This window comes from Falco punctatus, assembly GCF_963210335.1.
Source record: "Falco punctatus genome assembly, chromosome: 1".
Classification (NCBI taxonomy): Eukaryota; Metazoa; Chordata; class Aves; order Falconiformes; family Falconidae; genus Falco; species Falco punctatus.
This window is the reverse complement of record NC_137580.1, coordinates 117,762,625-117,782,890: the sequence shown is the minus strand read 5'-3', so window position 1 is coordinate 117,782,890 and position 20,266 is coordinate 117,762,625. Positions and strand designations below refer to the sequence as shown.

Here is a 20,266-nt window from a genome sequence, read left to right as displayed (position 1 = left end):
CCCCCCTGTGCCAGCCTGGGTGCCCTGTTCCGTGGCTGCGTGCCTGTGTCCCCGAGGCGCTGCTTTCTCACCCAATTGTGCAGGGAGTGGGAACCCTTGGCCCAGCCATCTGGCACTGGGACACACTTGTCCCAGTGAGAGCCAGGACCACCTCGTTATCTTCCCCAGAAGGATGAAATACTGCAGCTAGAGGTGGGGTTTGTGCACCGTGACTTTGGGATGATTTAACCAGTCTTCTTGCTTGATCAGTTTTAATGGCACAGCGGAGCAGAGGAAGGCAATTTGTTTCCTCTCTGTGGAAGCAGACTGCTCACAGGTGGAATATATATTTCTGTCATCAGGTTTGTGGGATGAACAGGAGGAAGTGTCCCCCCTTAGGAACATGCAAAGCAGAAGTCCTCATGCTGAAAAACCCTTTCTCAATGGCACAATAAAGATGAAGGGATTTTCCTGCAGGTGAACCCTAAGTTCTCTGCTTCTAAATGCAGCCGTTGCTGACACCTGGGGCTGGTACGGGCCGTGTGTTAGGGCTTTGGGTCTCTGCTCTAGTCATGGTGGTAGGGATGCTCAGCCTGTTGTACTCTCCAGTAGCAGTCAGTGGGAAGTCAAACCTGGGTAGTGGAACCGTCGGACATCCTTGTGGTGATGGTAACCCTGGCAGGAAGCAGAGGCTGTGGCTGTCTGTACCAGGGCTTGTTGGGGTAGGAGGGAGCTAGAAGTGGCTCTCTTGGTGGAGGTGGTAAGTCTTCTGCATTAATGATGGGTGAGAAATACACGCGACCATGGGGAAAAGGTCAGAGGCTGGTCTTAAGGAAGGTGCACAAGAGCTCGGCCCAGCAACTCTGAGAACAAGTAGCGAATCTAATTTTTTTTTTACCAGGTGTCTGGGATCACATCTCTGTGGTGATGGATGGTGTCTATGATCTCGAGCAGAGGATACAGAAAGCCAAAACCAATGTTGAGGAGATCCAGACCATTGTGCGATCGTGGGTGTCGCCCATATTCGAGAGGAAAGATTGCAAAAGGGAATCGCTGCTGAGCCTGGAGGACTGTCAGGACCGTCTGGAAAGGCGCTGCAGCCTTGTCAGAGAGTCGGGGCAGAGGATCCACTCGCTGCTGAGGGTGAGGGGACTTTCTCTGGGGCTCTGTGTGTGTCTGCACTCTGGTGAAAGCGTCCAGAGCTGTTTCACCTTAAAATTAACCCCCTTAACTCATTTTGAAAACCTTACCTGGTGTTAATTAACAATAGCTTGATGAGCGAGCTGGTGAAGCTGCGTGGTGCGGGGCTGCTTGGCTGGGCACCCAGTTCGGTGCGGGGCTGCTTGGCTGGGCACCCAGTTCGGTGCGGGGCTGCTTGGCTGGGCACTGCTGGGCACCCAGTGCGGGGCAGGAGGAGCAGCAGCTGCAGCCCGGTGATGGAGGCTGAGAACAGTGGCTGTTGTGGAGCCACTAGAGGGGAGTCGTGGATCAGGCTTTGGGATACTGCTCAGAGGAAAAATCCCCCTCTGAAATATGTTCAGACTTGTCCCTCTGTGGGAGCAGGAGGTGATGCTGACAGGTCAGGGAGGGGCTGGGTGACAGGAGAAAAGCTGCTGTCCGAAACCTTGGTGCGTTCCAGCATCTTTGCCAGAGCTGGGAGCCCTATTTGCAGACCAGGAGAAAATCCTAAGCTCTGCTCCTCACCTTCCAGGAGTGAGGTGTTATGCATGTCAGGGACAGCACCTTGGCCTTGAGGGAGATGGATTTTAGCTCTGACCTGAGGGTCACCGTCTGGCTTTGGACTCTGGAGAGAACTGGCTGACCCTCCGTGGGACACTGTGGTCTTGTTGCTCACCTTACCTCGCTGCCTGCAGCCACCCCTGGACCGCTAACCCCCTTTTCTGCACACTGAACCCATGTTGTTCTGCTGCTGCAGCTGGAACGGGCTCGGCTGCCTCCAGCTACCACCCAAAAGATCAGGGCACTTGCTGGATTGGCCAAGGAGAACAGGGGTTTGTGGTCATGGCAGGAGGGCTGGTGCGGTGGCACCATCAATGCTGCTCACGGGAGCAGGACCAGCTGCAAAGCAGCATGAAGGTCCTGGGGAGGGAAAGGCACCATGGCCTGGAACGGGGTGTCCCCATGCCTCTGTCCTGCTGGTCAAACCTGGAGAAGCAGCAGAAGGGCCAAGAGCTGGTCTGTCAGGCTTCCCTCAGGGGTTTCTGGGGGCGGGTGAGCTGAGACCACCTAGGGGAGCACAGCGAGGGTTTGGGTACGTGCACCAAGGGCGAAGGCAGGGCAGTGGGAGGCTGGCTTTTGTTGCCCGTCCTTCACCAGGGTGAGCCCTCTGAAGTAAAGGCTCAGGAAGGCACCAGTAACCAGGGGACGTTATCAGCTACAAGGACAGGGAATGATGAAGAGAGGGTGGTGCTCTCAGACTGGTGTTCTGCAGAGTTCATTCCTATGGAGTTCCCCTTTCTCTCACATCAGGAACATGAACTGGGGTGAGTCTGCAAAGGGCTGGAGCCCCGGCTGGCTCTGCTGAGAGTTTAAGCACCCAGCTATGATGTGTTGACTTGGGGAGCAGCAGGTTTGGGTTGGCTCAAGCCCAACTGGCAATGCCACTCTGCCTCGTGTGTGCCAAGCTACCAGGCGGTGGTGGGAATGGCACCTCTCCTGTGCCCCCACATGTGAAATGCTGCCAATGTTGACCACCCAGCAACAGTGTGTGTTGATTTCTGCTCACTGCAAGCTGGACCTTCTGGTTTTTGAGACCGTGCCTGTGTTGGGAGCCCCTGGCAGGCTTAGGAGAAGGAACGCTCAGAGGGTGTAACAAGGCAGGGGACAGGAGCACAGTGGAGCCTGGGAGGTGCTGGGAGCAGGTACGCATCATGGCCTTTTGAGGATGGAGAGAGGAAACCCAGGAAGGGCGAGTCCCTGCCGTGACCCAGAAAACTCTGAATTTTCTGTCTGGGAGCTTACCTGGAAGAAGGGAACACAATGAGCTGAGAAGTTGTTAGCCAACCCTTTGTCTTCTGATTCCATTCATTATCTGTTTTACATGGTTTATTGAAAAACCCATTCTTGATTTTAGAACTTCTCTGGTCTTGAGATGACCATTTGTAGGGCAGAGGTGTAAGCAATCCACCCCGACAGCCTCATCGACTCAAGGTAATATTATACAGGCCACTAGGGCTGGGTCTTCATGAGTTGGGCTGAGCCTTGGAGACCCCTGGGTGCTCCCTGCCCCAGGTGTGCAAAGCAGCCTCAAGCCCTGTGGCATTAAAGAAGAGGGAGGAGAACATGTTGCAGAGCTGCTAAGCCTCTGTTGCACTCCATTTTTACCTTGAAATTATTTTGAGTTCTTTTAGGTGACAAAGCAGCCCTCAACAGAAGGAGCAAACCATGGCCATGTCATTAGGAGCAACACCTGCCTGTCTGGTTTCCCATCCTTCCATGAGGCTGGTACCCATGTGCTCACTGGCCCCAGTCCTTAGCTGTGGGCAGTGCTCTTGTAAGGCAGACTCAGCCCTGCTGTATTTGAAGGCATCTTCTTTTTCTTCCAGGAAAACCAGAGTCTCTTACTTGCAGACGCTGGGTCTGATATCTGGAAAGCCTATGTGGATTACGTGGATGAGATAGTCCTGGATGGATTCTTCACTGCCATTGAGTGCTCGCTCAAGTACCTCCTGGAAAACACAGGTGACTTGTGGTTCCTCTCCTCTGGTTGCGATAGCTTCAGCCTCACCAAAGGGAGGGTTCTGGTTTGCGCTTTCCCTTATACCTGGAGTTGCTTTCTTCCTGGCTTTCTGCTCTGCCTCTTACAAAGTTTACAAGTGCTGGGGCAGCCTCCAGGTGGGTGGGTGGGTGACTCCATCCCCCAGTCGCTGGAGCAAAGCATTGCCTGGGGGTAAAGATAGAGACACCATTTGCGTAGATTAATGGATAGAGAAAACTGAGGTGTCATCCCAAGTCTTTGCTTGGGCATCAGCCATCTCCTGCCTTCCCATGCACAAAGCATCAAGGTCACACAATCTTTCATTTGTGGAGAGTGTCAAGAGCCAGTTCTGCTGATGAAAGGCATGAAAAAAGCCCTCAAACCCTGAGCATTTGTCCTGTGAAGAGGTGAGGTGGATTCAGGAATCACTGAATCGAACCTCCTGCCTAAGGTCAACCGTGGAGGTTCACTCGGTCTGCTGAGAGCAGCTTGTGTCCAGCTGAAGCACATCTCCAGGAACACTTCCCTTCTGCGTGTGGAGACACGCTCAGATGGAGAATTGCATCCAGTTCTTCAACAGCTTGTTAGAAACATGCACATAACTTCACATTTGCATTTGGTTTCAGTTTCCGGTTGCTGGGATTTTTTCATGCCTTTCTCCACTAAAGAGCCTCTTGGTTCCTGTTGTTTTTCCCCTGGGCAAGTACCTATGTGCTGTAACCGTTCAGGTCTCAGGCTGCCTTTTGATTAGCTAAAGAGCCTGGTCTCTTTAAAGTTTTCGTTTGCACTTTTTCCAGTCCTTAAATCACTTGTGTCTCATCTGCTCTCCAGTATCTCCTGTGAGTACCAGAACATCAGCTAGTTGCCAACATCTCCTCCATGTCATGTGCAGACCTGGACCCAGAGAGGGGGTGTCTGTGATCACACCTGCCTGGTGTCCCTGTGGGGCATGTGTGCATCTTGTGGAAGGATGTTAGTGGTGGCTCAAGATCACTTTTCTCCCCTTGAGAATGATCTTGGCATCTCTTTTCTTCCCTACCAGATCCCAAGGCAGGGCTCGCTCCCCTCTTTGAGGTGCAGCTGGATTTGGTGATCCCAGATTTGATTTTTCATCCCTCCTTGGACCCTGGCACGAACGATGGCTTCTATGACATAGTGGAAAGTCTTATAAATGACATCTACTCTATCTCGTCGCTGGTGCCCAGGCTGGCTGAGCACAGCGGCTTCCTCCACTACCAGGTCTGTGGCTGTGGTGCTCCCTCGTGCTGTGTGGCAGTGAGGAGGTACCGCGCTGCTCCTGCATCACTGCGCTCTCCTCTCCTCTTCTCTGCTAGGCTGACATGGAGGACATGGCTGACTTGGCCGACATGCGCCATGAACTGATGGGACGTGTGCAGGCTGTGATGGCAGCATGCTGCGATTACCGCAGTGCCTTTGACCACTATTCCTACCTCTACGGGGATGACAGAAAGGAGTTCTGTCACCAGTTTCTCCTCTACGGGCACATCCTCACTGCTGCAGAAATTGAGGCCCATGCAGAGGATGGGGTCCCTGAGACGCCTCCCACGCTGCAGCAGTTCAAAGAGCAGATAGACTCCTACGAGAAGATCTACGAGGAGGTGAATTGCATCGAGCCCATCAGGATCTTCCACAGCTGGATGAAGGTCGATGCTCGGCCTTTCAAGGCATCCTTGCTGAACGTGATTAAACGGTGGAGCTTGGTGTTCAAGCAGCATCTCGTGGACCACGTCACGCACAGGTAAAAGCTGTTCCTGCCTCCTCTCCGCAGGCCCTGTGCTGACCAAAGGGGGTTTCCCTTGTCTTGGGTGGGCTTCATCGTTTCACACTGATAACCACCAGGCTAATACAGGAGCAGGAGAAGGGGACCTGTACTTTCTGATGCCACCTCTATCACATCCCCTATGTCTTCCACCCCCTGGTCTCTGCTGGGAACTGGAACGACTGAGTGTGTGATGTGGAAGCAGTTATACGGACTTGGGACCATTGGCATCCCACGAGCCAACGCTCCTGGCACTTGCTGCATGGTGGTAGATAGGACGTCTGTTTGTCCATTCATCCTCATCCAACTAATCTAATCTCTGCTAGGGCTCTGTGCTTGCTTTGTTGAATTTGATATAAGCCATCAGTAAAGCTGCATTAATGCCATGAGGTACTTGCTGTATTTCTAAATGCATTGCTCTTTTGAATGCACTCTGTGAAAAAAGTAATTCAGGTTGCCTGCTATGAGCAGTTGTGGGGAGGTAGTTTCAAGGTTATAAAAAAGGAGGAGTTTTGGATGTAAGTTTTGAATTAGCATGTGTTCCCTGCTCTGCGTAGCTGCTCAGTCGCCAGGTCTGTGCAGGATGATGCATCAGGTGATTTATTTGAGTAGTTGCAACTGAAGGATGTCATCGGTCTTGAATGCTTTCAGATATTTGTAGCAGTGAAAGGCTGCTGCTTGTGGTGGTTGATATCATCTCATGTTCTTTTCAGCACCATAATTCTGTTAGATAATTTATGTGCAAAGTGTTTTTTGTGTAGCTTGGCATGGGCATTTAGGAGTTCTTATTGAGTCCCTGACTCAGCAGTTTAGTCTTTATTAGGTGAAGTATTTAAGGATGCATTTTGGTCCAGCAGCGTCCACAGAATTTAAGTGGGCACTTAAAAGTAAGCGTTTCAAGAAGAGGAGAATGGCTGTGCTGGAAAGGAGCAGAGACCCAGGAGCTCATTATGCCTCTGCTGACAGTGCCCAGTTGCTGGGGAGATTAAGAACAGGGTAAGCAGGCAGAGAAACTCCTCTTGTCAACAAATACTCCTCTTGTCTCTAACGGTTTATAGCTCAAGGACTTTGAGAGACAAGGTTTGTGCCTTTGTATTTAAATACCTGAATGGATTTTTTTTTTTTTTTCTCCCACAAACGTTTGGTTGCTTTTCTGAACTGCTGTGAATTTTTGTCTGCATCCTCCTGCAGCAGGGAGTTACCTGTGAAATGAGGCAGTGTGTGAAGAAGAATCTGTTTGGTGTAGCTTTGCAACCTGCCGGGCCCATTTGGGGATCTTGAATTCTTGCATTGGAAGAGATGAGATGAAAACTGTCATTGCAAACTCACTCTCTCCAGACCACTCCTGAGCTCAGAGGTCTCCATTATACTCCCTCTCACGTATCTTTGCTCCAACCTGAGAAGTCCCAACCTATTTGTCTGTTCCTTGTGGGAATCTGCCACATCAGTGGATCCTTCTGAGCGTGAACCGTGGTTCTGATGGGCTCAGCACGTTGCCATGCATTGGACAGAGTTAGCCAGGCTTTTTCCTGGTCCGTGCCATCCAGCTGCCTGGCATAAGGCTGGTAATTATTGCAATAGGAACTGCTCTCATTTTGTGCTTTCCTGCTTTGCGTTGCACAGCTTGGCTGACCTTGACGAGTTCATCAAAACTGCCGATAAAGGTCTGAGCAAAAAGGTTGAAAAAGGTGATTATGATGGCTTGGTGGAGATCATGGGCCATCTCCTGGCCGTTAAAGAAAGGCTCAGTGCCACTGATGCCATGTTTGAGCCCCTGAAGCAAACCATCGAACTGCTGAAGACGTATGAGCAGCAGCTGCCAGAGGAGGTCTATAAGCAAATGGAGGTGGGTGAAAACTTGTGGTGGACACGCCGGTTTGTTGAGTAGCAGATGTCAAAGAGACTGTGAGCTCACAGTGTTGCAGGAACATTTAAGACCCTGTTCCCTGTCATTAGAGGGCCTCAGTGGATAGTATTTTGCTATTGCGGGATGTGCCTTAATAGCTCTAAATTTTGGAGTTATATTGAGATTTTTCTTTTAAAGCAGCGATTAAGCCTTTTGTTATGTATGAAAAACATAGAATTGCCTGCTCCAACTCCCAGCGATTACTCTTGAAAAAAATTAATGCATTTTCAAATACATCTGTTAATTAGGTTGAATTATAATTATTTTTAAATAAGCTAGTTCTTGGCAACCGTGGAGATGGGAAGGATAATGTTGGCAGAGGAGTTGCCTTCTCACAGGATTTCAGTCCTCCACTGGTTCTGTAACACTGAATTTGCTTGACCCAGAGGACATCACTGAGAGTGGTTATGAAAGTACTTTGGCACCTTTCCACATCTGGGTCTGATGAATCAGTTTTCTTTTGGGAATATCTTTCCTTTCTGGAAAGGGGACCATGAGATGGAGGTTAGAAAAGACTGTGAGGTGCCCAGCGGGCCTTGGGAAATGGGAGACAAGCACTGGCAACAGGCAAGATGTTACAGTGGAGAGGCATGTGGCTACGTGCTGATGGTCACCCTATAGCCATGGGTGCTGCAGGCAGAGGCATCTGTGCAGGACACAATGGTTAAAAGCAGGAGCTTTTGGAAAGATGTTCCTGCCGTGTGCAGCAAAGGCTGCAATTTTCTGCTGCAGGCTTGGATGGGAGCTGAGTGGGGTTTGGCAGTTGTCTGGTCTTCTGCTTGTGCAGTTGTGATCCTTAGGTTCCTATAGACTCCCTGAAAACAGGAGAGCTGCGTTATGTGGATGCTCTGGACTGAAGCTGTTGCAGCAGCCAACATAACCCATGGTGCTGCGGGGAGCCCGGCTCTGCTGGTTCCTCTGCCTGAGAGCTGCTTCTCTGGTGCCTGTTGCACAGGTATATTTGAACAACTGATTTGTTTTTCCCATGGAAGAAATGAGAGATTTGTGCAAGCCATTCAGATGCAGGAAGTAACAAAACAGTTTCGTTCTTTCTGGCAAGCGACAGCAACATGTAGTTGAATGATTCATTCACTCCTGTATACAGCGGGAAACCCAGAAATCAGCTCCCCTAGGTGCTGCCTCCTCCGTGGCTGTGGGGATGGGTGGGCAGGAGCTGGTAGCTTGTATGAGAAGGACAAGGAAGCAGCTTCAGGTGTGCCCTGCTGTGGTCATGGGTAGTGACTTCTATTGAGACTGGGATATCAAGTGCCAGAAAGAGACCCCTTAGGAGGGACTGACCCCGCTCCGCTGCCTCAGAGCTGCTTCCAGGTTATTTCCCTTCTTTCTGTAGTGTTGGTGGGTCTGTATTAGTCTCTTCAAATATGTGGAGTGGGACAAAAAGAAACCCAAAGACTTTCCTGTGAGCTTGCGCAGTACGTGGGGAAGTGGGCTTCCCAAGGGCAGAGCACTGGGACTCGAGGACAGCAGAGCCCTTGGCTGGTGTCGGTGTGTGGGCTGAAGATATGGCCTGAGAAGCCTAGTGAGGAGAAATAAAATCCCTTTCTGAAGAAAATCCCGGGTACGGGGGGTGCATTGTCAGCAGTGCTGTGCACTTGCAGCTTGGGTGCAGCCCTGGGAAAGAAACTAGTCTTATTTACTACTAATATTACATACACAATCTGGAGGTATTTGCCCCAGAGAGCTGGCTAGAAGTCCTTCTGGTATAACATCTTCTGCTCTAAGAGCTGCCAGGAAATTTCCCAGAGTGTGTTTCTTAAATAGCTCTGGGAAGCTGGGTGATCCAATGAGCTTGCAGCCGCAGCCCATCCTCCTGCCTGCAGCCTCTCCCAGCAGGTGCTGGGTCCCGCTGGGCTTGGTGGTGGGATCCTTGTTCTCTCTTGAGCATGGAACCACCCTGAGAGCCCAGGGTCTAGTCTGGAACCCTTCTTCTGAAGTTACAGAACATGTGGTTACAATAAGAGCTGCCAGTTATAAGGTCTCAGTCTCTGTTCGTTTTCAAAATTGTGACTAACTGGTAAATTTTATTCCAAATTGTGTGCTTAGCCTTTGCATCACAAGAAAACTTCCTTACAGTTTTAGACATGGAATCTGTTGCTTTTCCTGTTCTGTGATTATCCATAAACAGATCGGACACATCTTATATTGAATAGCAAATACTGCCTACCAGCATTTAAATTTTGCTTGCAGGAGCTGCCAGAAAAATGGAACAATATAAAGAAGCTGGCGATAGCTGTGAAGCAGCATGTGGCTCCTCTGCAGGCGAACGAAATGACAGTTGTGCGCAGGAGCTGTGCAGCGTTTGATGTTGAGCAGCACAGATTCAGAGAGCGATTTCGGAAAGAAGCACCATTCAGGTAGGGGCAAATTATAGCATCAGAGAAGCCCTGTGGAAAAAAAAAATAAAAAATTGTGGGATCATCTCTGAGTGTCCTGAGGACGTATGCTTGAGCCCTTGCGCATGTTTCCTACCTTCTCACAGTGCTGTGTCTGTTACGCCCGGGGTGTTTTGTCCCTGGGAACGCTGTCCAGTGTTAGCAAGAAATTGAATCTAGATGCTGAGTGCACAATGTCGCTTTAAGGTGGCGTTGGTAGTGCCACGTGGCTGTACCATCAATGTGTACTATAGGCATTTCGGCTCTGCTTTGTCTCTTAGAGGCACTGTTTGTTTTATGTTTTGTTTAGAAGTGGTTACAGTATTGCTTATGAAAAATAAATGTTTCTTTCTAGGTTTGACACAGAAAAACCTTATCAACTGCTGGATGCAAAGCACAGTGAGATTAAACAAATGGAGTCAGCCATGACCTTGATTTATGAATCGGCTGGTCTGTTTGAAGTCATGGTGCCAGATTATAAACAACTGAAGCAGTGCAGAAAGGAGCTGTGTCTTCTCAAAGAGCTCTGGGATATGATCTCTCTCGTGAACACTAGCCTTGATGACTGGCAGACCACCAAATGGGTGGATATCAATGTGGAAAACATGGATCTAGAGTGTAAAAACTTTGCAAGGGAGATTCGGAATTTGGATAAGGAAATGAGGTCATGGGATGCTTTCACCGGGCTGGACAGCAAGGTGAAGAACATGCTGACAGCCCTGAAAGCTGTGGCAGAACTTCAAAATCCTGCCATTAGAGAAAGACACTGGAATCAACTGATGCAGATGACGGGTGTGAAGTTTGTGATGGACTCTGACACCACGCTGGCTGACCTTCTGAAGCTCAACCTACATAACTTTGAGGATGAGGTTCGTGGCATTGTGGACAAGGCAGTGCGAGAAATGAGTATGGAGAAAGTCCTGAAGGAGCTAAAAATGACTTGGAGCACCATGGAGTTTCAATACGAGCCTCACCCCCGGACAAACATCCTATTGCTGAAGTCAGATGAGGAACTCATTGAAACTTTAGAAGACAACCAGGTGCAGCTGCAGAATTTAATGACATCCAAGTATATTGCTTTCTTCTTGGAGGAAGTGTCTGCATGGCAGAGGAAGCTGTCTGCTGCGGACTCTGTCATTTCTCTCTGGTTCGAAGTGCAGCATACATGGTCTCACTTGGAAAGCATATTCATAGGCTCAGAAGACATACGGGCACAGCTTCCCGAGGTATGAAACCCCGTGTCCTATTCTTCCTGTTTGGGAAGTGTTGAAGAGCCTTCATTATTCGAACCAGGGTTGTCTGTAATGCCATGTTCCCCAAAGCAGGGCTTTCCTCCTACTGCCGCGCTTTTTGGAGGCTCCCGTAGTGCTATAATAGTTTCCCTAGGTGCTGCCCCAGGATGTTTTTGTACTGTAGATTGTGCCTGAGCCATGCCGAGAAGCTGATTTTCTCCCCTCCACCACTGCACAGCAAATACAGAGCTCCTGGAGACTGAGAGCAAGGCTGCTGGCTTCTCTCAGTGCTGCAGGCATGTTCCCTTTGTCCTCAGAGGGGAGAGGACTGGGATAATGACTCGGACATTGCAAATTGTCAAACCAGAGCTGGACCAGGCAGCTTTGGCAGCATCCCCTTCCCTACCTTCTGTGCCAGGGCAGGGAGGGGGCAACTGTTCCCCCACTCCTGCTTTGGCAAATGGCACAGAGTTGTCACTGGTGACCTCCTCGGGGGTGTCTTCGTGTCCAGCTTCCAGTCTTATGCCAGATTCCCTTGACTATTAGAAAATCTTCCCTGCTGGACCACTCACAGCTATGCTGAGGAACCTCAACTGTAGTTGACTGTGCCACTGCTGTCCCCATCCACGTGCAGCGGCACTGCCGGGGCACTGACACCCAAGGCAGGGGGTGCAGAGCCCGTGACACCCACACAGTATGCCACTCTGTCTCCATCCCTTCGTTCTGGTCTGCTTGAACTATTCCTCCCTCTGCTTTGGAGAGTGCTGGGCACACCTTGCTTACTGGGCAGTTCATGCAGGTGCCGATAACCAGTGCCCTGAAGGCTGTACCATGCGCCAGCAAGCTGTTAATGTCCGACAGCTATCTAATGGCATGCATGAAATTGCATCATGATTTAAATCAGCACCCTACTGGGCAGCTGTCTGCATCTCAATACCCGTCTGGCAGGTGGCACAAATCAGCAGCCTCTTCCCTTCCCTAGAAGAAAGGATTCATCCTGTCTCAAAGGATGAATCAAAGCTTCTGGGGGCTGACCCTGCTCAGGAGGTACCCAGGGCTGGGAGAGGATGTGCTGCAGGGCATGGGGCGGCGTCTGGCACTGGCTGCGTGGCCAGTGTGCAGGGAGGTCTGAACCCTCCAGCCAGAGCCTGCTACCAGGGCTGAACACAAGTTACTGTGGATGTGTTACCAGGAAAGCATGGAGCACTTTTATTTGGTGCCCTGGCTCACCCGGGAGGCCTGGGAAGAAGGAAGGAGCAGGGGCATCTTGAACGTTACTTTGCTTATTCTATACTATTTAGCTCCAAAAATTCAGGGTTTCCCTGTTAGGTGCAGAGCATAACGGTCAGTGTGCTCCTCTGCTGCTGGTGTGGGGTTTCCACGGCTGTACTCAGGTGAGGAAGGACTTTCCTCTGCACATGTCATCATGCCCATCTCGAGGACGGGCACTGCGATTCCTCTGCTGTAGTCAGAGGGGGAGAATGAGCTCAGTAGCCTTTCCCCCATTATTGGAGCATCTCCTGCTGCTGTGGCCAGGGAAACTTGGTATTTCATCTGGACACAGGAGGGGAAGATCAACAAGGAGATATTCAAAGGGAAATTAAATCCCATGAAAACGGTCCTAGGCATTGGCTTCTGCATGGATCACTTTATCCACAACCCCTTTGGGCTACAGTGACAAGAAAGCAAGTGCGTCGTTGGAGACTTGTTTCAGGCACGTGTGTGGAAGAGCCATTTTGGGAGGGTGGGGAGGTCCCTCTGTGCTCTGGGCAGGAGGCTCTCTGCAAAAAGTCTCCCCTCAGACCAAGGACAGCACTCAGAGCCTGGGCTCTTGGCACAAAAATCAGTGGGTGTGGACGTGTCCTTTGTTTTGCTTTTTAGGACTCTAAGCGCTTTGAAGGGATCGATGTGGATTTTAAAGAACTGGCCTACGAAACTCAGAAAACCCCAAATGTAGTTGAGGCCACCAATAAACCGGGTCTCTCCCAACAACTGGAGGACATTCAAAGTAGGTAGGTAGAACTTACTAGACTGGGATCAACTCTCGTAAGTTTTGTTTAACCTGTGCTCCAAGGCTTTCTTCCTAGGCTGTGCATTCTTTGCATTCTGATCTTTCTTGAGTCTTTTTACTTGTGATCCGTCACCCTGAAGCCCCCAGAGCGGAGTCTGGCTTTGTGTGTGTGCCAACTCCCATCCTGAATATTCATTTGCACACACACAAAGCCAGGCGTTCAGCTGGTTTTAATAACACGTGGCCTTACTCCCACCCCAAACACAACATCTTACATATCTGTTTAGCAGTTCAGGCAGGGAGATCTGTAGCAGAGCTGAGCCCGTGTTCTTTAATTTACAAAATTATCTCTGTGTGTATACCCTTGCCACATGGTATAACGAGATTCCCTGAGAAAGACCTTGGTGTCCTGAGATGGATCTACTTCTCGCTTAATGTATGAGCTATTCTACCTGGAACACACTTCAGAGATAATAGGTGTTGTCAGTAATAACTATCCATTTAAAAATTTTATTTTTTATTCACATAAGGCCAGTGGTACTCGTAGAGGACTAGCTGCATGTTATTTATGAACTTTGTAAGCTCAGCAGCAGCTTAGTGTGTAAACACGGAACGACTCATTTTAGATCGGAGCAAACAAGTTTCCTTTCAGGCTTTGCAATCACAAAAAGCTGAGTCGGTTTGAATCAGACTTTAAAATGTGGTTCATTAGAATAAAAGCAGTAATGGAAACTTCCATCCCAGTGTGAAATTACCTGTGGCAGTTAAGAGCTTGTCTAAAAGGGTAGGTCAGACTGTAAACCCTTTCTAGCCTCTTCTTCCACTGGTGTTTCTGCTTTTTTATGAGGCTTCTCTGACTCTTAGGCTGTTTGACCCTTGAGAGCAGAAAGATCTGTGAGTACTATGTGCTTTGTTGATCTGTTTGGAAAATGCTGCAGTGGGACCAGCCTACAGGCTCAGCTTGCGCCTGGCATTTCCCCATGGTAGGGAATCAAAAATCTGCTTGATAACCCAAACTGTAGCATGAAACGTGAAAGGGTATTTGCCCACCTGTCCTGGGCTCTGCTTATCTGCTTTTCCTCCCCAGGCTGTCCCTGTGTGAGAAGGCTTTGGCTGAATATTTAGACATGAAGAGGTTGGCCTTTCCCAGATTTTACTTCATTTCTTCTGCAGATTTATTGGATATTCTTTCCAACGGCACCAATCCACATCTGGTAAGCAAGCCCTGCTGTACTGTATCACCTTAGCATTTTCCAGCTGTCAGTAATGTCACAGTGGAAGATGCTGTCTTGGGACTCTTCTATCGTATCCTTTCTTGAGTGCTTTTTCTCCCACCCTCTTGGATTAACAATAATTCTTTCACAGCTGGTCTTCATCAGTCATCTTTGAAAGGCAGCACGTGCACTGCACGTTGTCTGATCTAACCCTGGTGATGCTTGCAGGTAGTTCTGAAAGCGTTGCACAGAGTACAGCTATGCTTTTGATGCCATGAAAACAGTGGTTTAGTTTCTGCTGGGCTACAGTGGGGTTGGAGGAAACCATCTTTCTTGATGACCTTGGCCAAAACTTATTGCTGACCTTGGATCCCCAGCCTGGCTTGCCACCAAACTGCATCTGCCATTGAAAGAGCCACAGACTGGTCATTCAAGGGTGGAAGTGCTGGCAACTGATGGCTTGGAGAGGTCCCTCTTTTTAGGCAGAAGAAACATTTGCTAGTCAGCCACTTCTTCCTTTCCCTGTGCAACGGCCTTTGGGATGCCCTGATTATAGCAGAAGAGAAGGACACAATCTGAAAGGGTTGAGACACTGGTGGGCAGGCAGTGGCTATGGTCACAGCAAGTCTTGGGCCACCCACCCCCCACGCAGCTCGGGGGCCAGGCTGGCCATCTGACCTCTGCACTGGCCTTCGGTGCCATCTGGCTGAGGAGGCTCCGCTTCTCTGGGCTGGGGTTTCTGGGGATGGTGCCTGAATGCCAAGTGTGGGGAAATCGTTCCAGATGTACCATTCCTCTGGTTGACGTGGGTGGATTGCTGGATTATCCTGTGGAGTACCTTGTAGTAACCTTCCTGTTCTAGGGAATGGCTTTGCTGTGCTCTTCTCCCCGTTCCCCAGAGGAGCACAAACATCTCCCATCCCCCAGCACACAGAGCTCACAGGATTTGGTCCTGCAGCTGTTTTTCCACACAGAGCACAGCACCATTAGGGTTGATGATTAGTGCTACAGGAGTTGTTGGGAAACCCTGCCCACTGTGCCTGGCAACGCTGTGACCTGGCTGGCCTTGATTGGGATGCATCATTTATCTGGGGGTTGGTGTATAAAACCAATCAAAATGTTCACAGCAAACAGAGACTGGGTAAGGAATGAACTCCTCCTTTCAGCAGTGAGTAATCTCACCTTCTTCAAGCTTTTCATTATTTTCAGCATTCATGTGTGCACATGAATGGAGCAGGCTTGTGCACCGTTTGGAGATGCTGCTGTTTGCCACTAACCTTTAACGCTGCTTGTATCTGTTTCTGCTGCTGGGTGATTTCAGCCCGCAGAGTATCATTAATACGTAGTTGATTGATATTTAAAATGGAGAGAAAAAAACCCACAGCAAGCAAAGAAAAGATACTGCTTTGAAATGCTGCATGAAGTAAGGCGCAATTCCTGGCATTTTCTGTTATTCAAAACTATTTGCAGTAAAATCAAAGTAAATGTCAAGTAGGATCATACATGGATACACTCTCAGCCTTTCCACTGTAGTTTCAAAGTCTGATAATTCCTAAAGGAGGATTAAACGCACAATGATATTATCCTCTTGAACTGGATATTGAACTTGTGCAGATTCAGATGTATCTGGTGCTCTGGTGGCAGGATTGCAGACGTGCTGGGGTACACCCAAAGTCCTGCAGACTGGCTGGACACTGGGGATTTGTGAGCAGAAACTTCTAGATGTAACAAAAAGCTTCTCTGGTTTACTTAAGATTTGAAATGAGATATGCTTATGTGGCAGGGAGCTGGGTGCCCATTGCTTCTCAGACATACTTAGCACCTTCCAGGATTTGGCCCTGCTTGAACGTGCGTAAGACTACTGAGGTATGTCCACCTGCCAGACAGCTTGTAAGGAGGAGCGCTGTAATCCTTTGGGAGTCAGTAAGAATTAAATGGACAAGTCCACCCACCTTTCTCTGAAAGCATCAGAGCTCCAGGTGTCACGGGCTGTTCTCCTTCCCCTGTCTCTGGCTGTCATTGAGAGAGGCAGCTCCTGCCTGGGACAGCTTTGTGAGCTGACCCTTGCAGCGGGAACATCAGCCCTGGGAGAAGCCCAGGCGTGACACACAGAGTGATTTAGTTGTGTGTTATATAGTGATCTAGAAGAAGCGTTGGTGACCTGCTCAGCTCCCAGCAGGCAGGCGCTGACGTTTAAACCCTGCAGCAGTGACACTAGCATCTCCCTGTTAGCTTTTCAAACTCAGCTGGGTGTGAACAGCACAGGACTGAATTATTTTTTTCCTTCTGGAAGAGTGCTTTTGGTCAAGATGGGGATTTTGTAGGTCTGGGTTGTGAGCTGTTTATCATGGGTCTTAGGCAGAAATAAAGGTCTTCCTCCTCCATGGAGGAAAATTCAGGACTTTTCATTGACATAAAATTGATTTTTAGTAGTGAAAAACCAGAAATGTTCATAGTGAAGGAGGCTCCCCAATCTGCTGAGAATAGGATGAGATGGAGCCATGGCTAGAGACCTCTCATAGCTACAAGCAGGGAAATCAGGGCTAGGAGGTCATGCAATGTTTGAGTGCTTTCTGTGCTTTTTCCCTGCATGGGAGATTTCCTAATGGGGAAATATGATTTATTAAGGCATGTCTGTTTTCTAAATTATGTAGAATTATTGGGAGAAAATGCAAGAGGCTTGTGTTGGTGGTGTCCTGGCCCTGTAGGAAGATGTGGTGCTACAGAAATGTCCAAGATCGTGCTCTGTGAACATGATTGTGCCTGTGACATGTATGGTGATCTCTATTCTGCTTCTCCTGTCTCAGTTGCTTTATTTGCACAATTCCTTTTGCAGGTGCAGCGCCATCTTTCCAAACTCTTTGACAACTTGGCCAAGATGAAATTCCAGCTGGACTCTGAGCAAAAGGCAACCAAGGTTGGCCTGGGAATGTACAGTAAAGAGGAGGAATACGTCAGCTTCAGTGAACCCTGTGACTGCAGTGGGCAGGTGAGAGGGAAGAACTGTCCAGTGGAGTCTGCTCCCCTGCCCCTTGCATGGGCATCTTTTGCCAAGACATCGTAGACCTTCGCTACTCTTCCTTTATGTATGAGAAAAGCTGGAAGCAGTGGTGTGTAATTTAATTCCTCCTTACACCATAGTTCTTGGCCTCACTCTAGACAGCAGGACTGTCACTAAGGTGGGGCATAGGTGCCACAGTCCACAGGGAGAAAAAGGGCCATGGCCTTTCTCTAACTAGGTTTCTTTTATTTGAAATTTTCAAAGAGTTTTTGAAGGTTAGTCTTGCAGCTTGTTACAAATAACCTCAGTAAGAGAGGGGATGCAGATTGAAAATAGACTAAGCTATTCTATAGCACCTCTGCGTGCATATCTTTTAAAACAGAAGGCTTTTCTTCTTGTTTTCCAAATCTTTCTTTCCTGGGATGAGTTAAAGTACAAAATCTAAGAATCAAACTACCGCTCAGCTTGTCTGTCCCTGTAGTTGCACCTTTCTCCGTGGGCTATTGTAAGAAGCGAAGGTACCCAACAGCAGCTACTGAGCTCCCCAGTGACGGAGCTTGCTGCATTTAAACTATTTTCTCGGTGAGGGCTTTGCCCGTGAAATACTAAATTCAGCAGGAATTGTGTTCCCAAGTTCAGAAGCAGCTTTCTCCTGCTGCTGGCAGATTGTGCCCAAGTCCCATGAGTGATTCTGTCATGGCCTGGAGGTGGAATGCACCAAACTAAATTACGCATCGGTGGGGTTCATTTTGTTTTCTCCTGTAGCTGGAGTTCAAGAATGATCCGCCTTGTATTCGTGGTGTCTGTAAATAGATGCTCATCCTGCAGTGCCAGAATTGGCTAAATCCACCCAGTACGGAGGAGGCTGAGAGGCTCGTTTAACTTGGGAGCTCAGATGCTTGTCCCATTCCCTATCTTCACTAATTACCAAAGGCACTTAAGAAGAGCAAATGTGTTACTGTGATTTCATCTGCTCTCCAGGTTGAGATCTGGCTGAACCGCGTACTAGACAGCATGAGGGCTACTGTGAGAGACGAGATGACAGAAGCCGTCATGGCTTATGAGGAGAAACCGAGGGAACAGTGGCTCTTTGACTACCCTGCCCAGGTATCTGCTGCTGTTTCCCATCTCCATTCCGGCTGGCAGGTGGAAAGGCAGCGCACGCGTGGCTTCCCCTTCAGTCCTGCCCTTCCCTTCTCTGGTGGCCTCGAGCTCTGGATGAGGATGTTTCTGGCCTCTGCTGTGCTGTCCAGGAGGGAGGAAGGATGAATTGTCTTTTATTTTGGTGATCTCCTGATGGAGTCTTCAGGCTGAGCTCCTTGCTTTGGTTAGGGCTCCAGGGAGGATTTGGTCTTGGCTGGGTTACAGAGCGCGGGGGCTTGGGCAGTGCCTGTTGCACCCTGGGTGTCATGGGACATCTGTACACCCAGAACGAGAGGTATAGTGGGATAGCAGGGGTGAAGCTGAAGGAGGAAAAAAGAGCCCCTCAGAAGCATCTCTGACAGCTTCGTGGTCTCCAGCTCTTCCCCCTCTGCTGTGTCAGGCATGTGAAAGGTGCTGATTTACTAATAAGCAGCTGCTAAGTATGTCTAGCACTGATATGGTGTTTTAAATGAATGTCACGGGGCAGATCCATGTTGTCCTGACTGCTGTGACTGCTGTATGAAAAAATACTTAATTTCATGTCATGGATACTTCATCCTTGATCTCCCTGTGGATCAGACACTCTTGAACGTAAGGAAGTTCTGGTGCTTTCCCTGATACTGAGCCCCTTTCCCCAGGTGGCTCTTTGCTGCACCCAGATCTGGTGGACGACTGAGGTTGGGATTGCCTTCGCCAGGATGGAGGAAGGCTACGAGAACGCGATGAAGGAATATCACAAGAAGCAAGTGACCCAGCTGAACACCCTTGTTACCATGCTGATTGGGCAGCTCTCCAAGGGCGACAGGCAGAAAATCATGACCATATGTACCATCGACGTGCACGCTCGGGATGTGGTGGCAAAGATGATAGCACAGAAGGTTTGTGTTTGCAGCTCAGCATGGCCCTGTGTTGGGTGTTGGAGAAGGGGTTACAGGAGTGGTAGACCAACCACAGGCCATGCAGATCACTGCCTGTCTCGGTGGGAGACACGCGGCTGAATTCACTTCTGCACACTTTGGGTAAGGAGGCAGAAAGCTGCCGTAAGGCTGCGTTGCCATTCTGGATCATGGTCCTGCAACACCGCGGGGCTACTTGTACTTGCCGCGTTCACATCAGAAGTCAGAGGGTGGCCCTGGGTCTTGTTGCCAAGGCATGTGCTGGTGGGTGATGACGTTGTGCTGGGAGGCTGCTGGATGCAGTCTCAGTTACATCTTCAGAAAACAAGAAAATGCATTTGGGCTTTCCTTTTAAAGCCTCCTTGGTCTGGTGTGGGGCCACAGGGACCCCCTTTGGACTCCATTCTGAACACCTCTTCCACACCAGACCCCTGTCCTTGATGCCCTGTCAAGTGTCCAGCCCTAGGGATGGGTGGGAAGGTGCCCTGAGTGTGCTTGGTTGTGCTTCACCCTCATCCGTGTCCCCTCGGAGGCAGCCAGGCTGCTCGCAGGGTTTCTGGCTTCAAGGCCCCGCTGCGTTAGGTGGTGCCTTGCCTGGGTTGTGGCGAAGCAGTCCACCTGCTGGGCCTGCCACTGGGCACGCAGAGCATGCTGGCCATGGCCATCCTTGTCCCCCTGTCCCCAGCCTGTTTGCCTGCTGCCGTGTGTGACCCCTTCCCTGTCTAGTCAGCCTCTGCTCCTTCTCCTCCGCTGTTTGTATTATAAAAGCCTCTTCACAGATTCTTAAAGCTCCTCTTCAGCTGCACTTTGGTCCTCACTTTTTTCTCTCCCACCGTGGTGGTTACTAATTTGGTTCTTGCCCTCTACTGATGGGAGGTGGGGAGGTGACATTTCTCGCCACATCGCAGGGAGGTTCCCTTCCTACACCCACCTGCCTTTGGAGTGAGGACCAGTCTGTCCCTGATGCAGACTTCATTGCAGTCACCATCCCTG

At 49.7% G+C, this 20,266-nt stretch overlaps 1 protein-coding gene across 2 annotated transcripts in view; it reads left to right on the top strand.

Moving 5' to 3' along the window:
* Window positions 1–20,266, top strand: part of DNAH9 (dynein axonemal heavy chain 9) — a 209,062-nt gene that overhangs the window by 19,989 nt on the left and 168,807 nt on the right. Inside the window, exons 14-25 of one of the 2 annotated variants that reach the window (XM_080393177.1) lie at window positions 881–1,122; window positions 3,546–3,681; window positions 4,740–4,936; window positions 5,032–5,456; window positions 7,101–7,323; window positions 9,592–9,758; window positions 10,132–11,002; window positions 12,890–13,020; window positions 14,107–14,233; window positions 17,070–17,222; window positions 18,216–18,341; window positions 19,016–19,255. In XM_080393177.1, the coding sequence (XP_080249303.1) occupies window positions 881–1,122; window positions 3,546–3,681; window positions 4,740–4,936; window positions 5,032–5,456; window positions 7,101–7,323; window positions 9,592–9,758; window positions 10,132–11,002; window positions 12,890–13,020; window positions 14,107–14,233; window positions 17,070–17,222; window positions 18,216–18,341; window positions 19,016–19,255 (3,038 nt within the window). Of the gene's footprint in view, window positions 1–880; window positions 1,123–3,545; window positions 3,682–4,739; window positions 4,937–5,031; window positions 5,457–7,100; window positions 7,324–9,591; window positions 9,759–10,131; window positions 11,003–12,889; window positions 13,021–14,106; window positions 14,234–14,262; window positions 15,402–16,016; window positions 17,223–18,215; window positions 18,342–19,015; window positions 19,256–20,266 lie in introns of those variants that run through there. The other variant, XR_013929074.1, reaches the window with a different exon arrangement.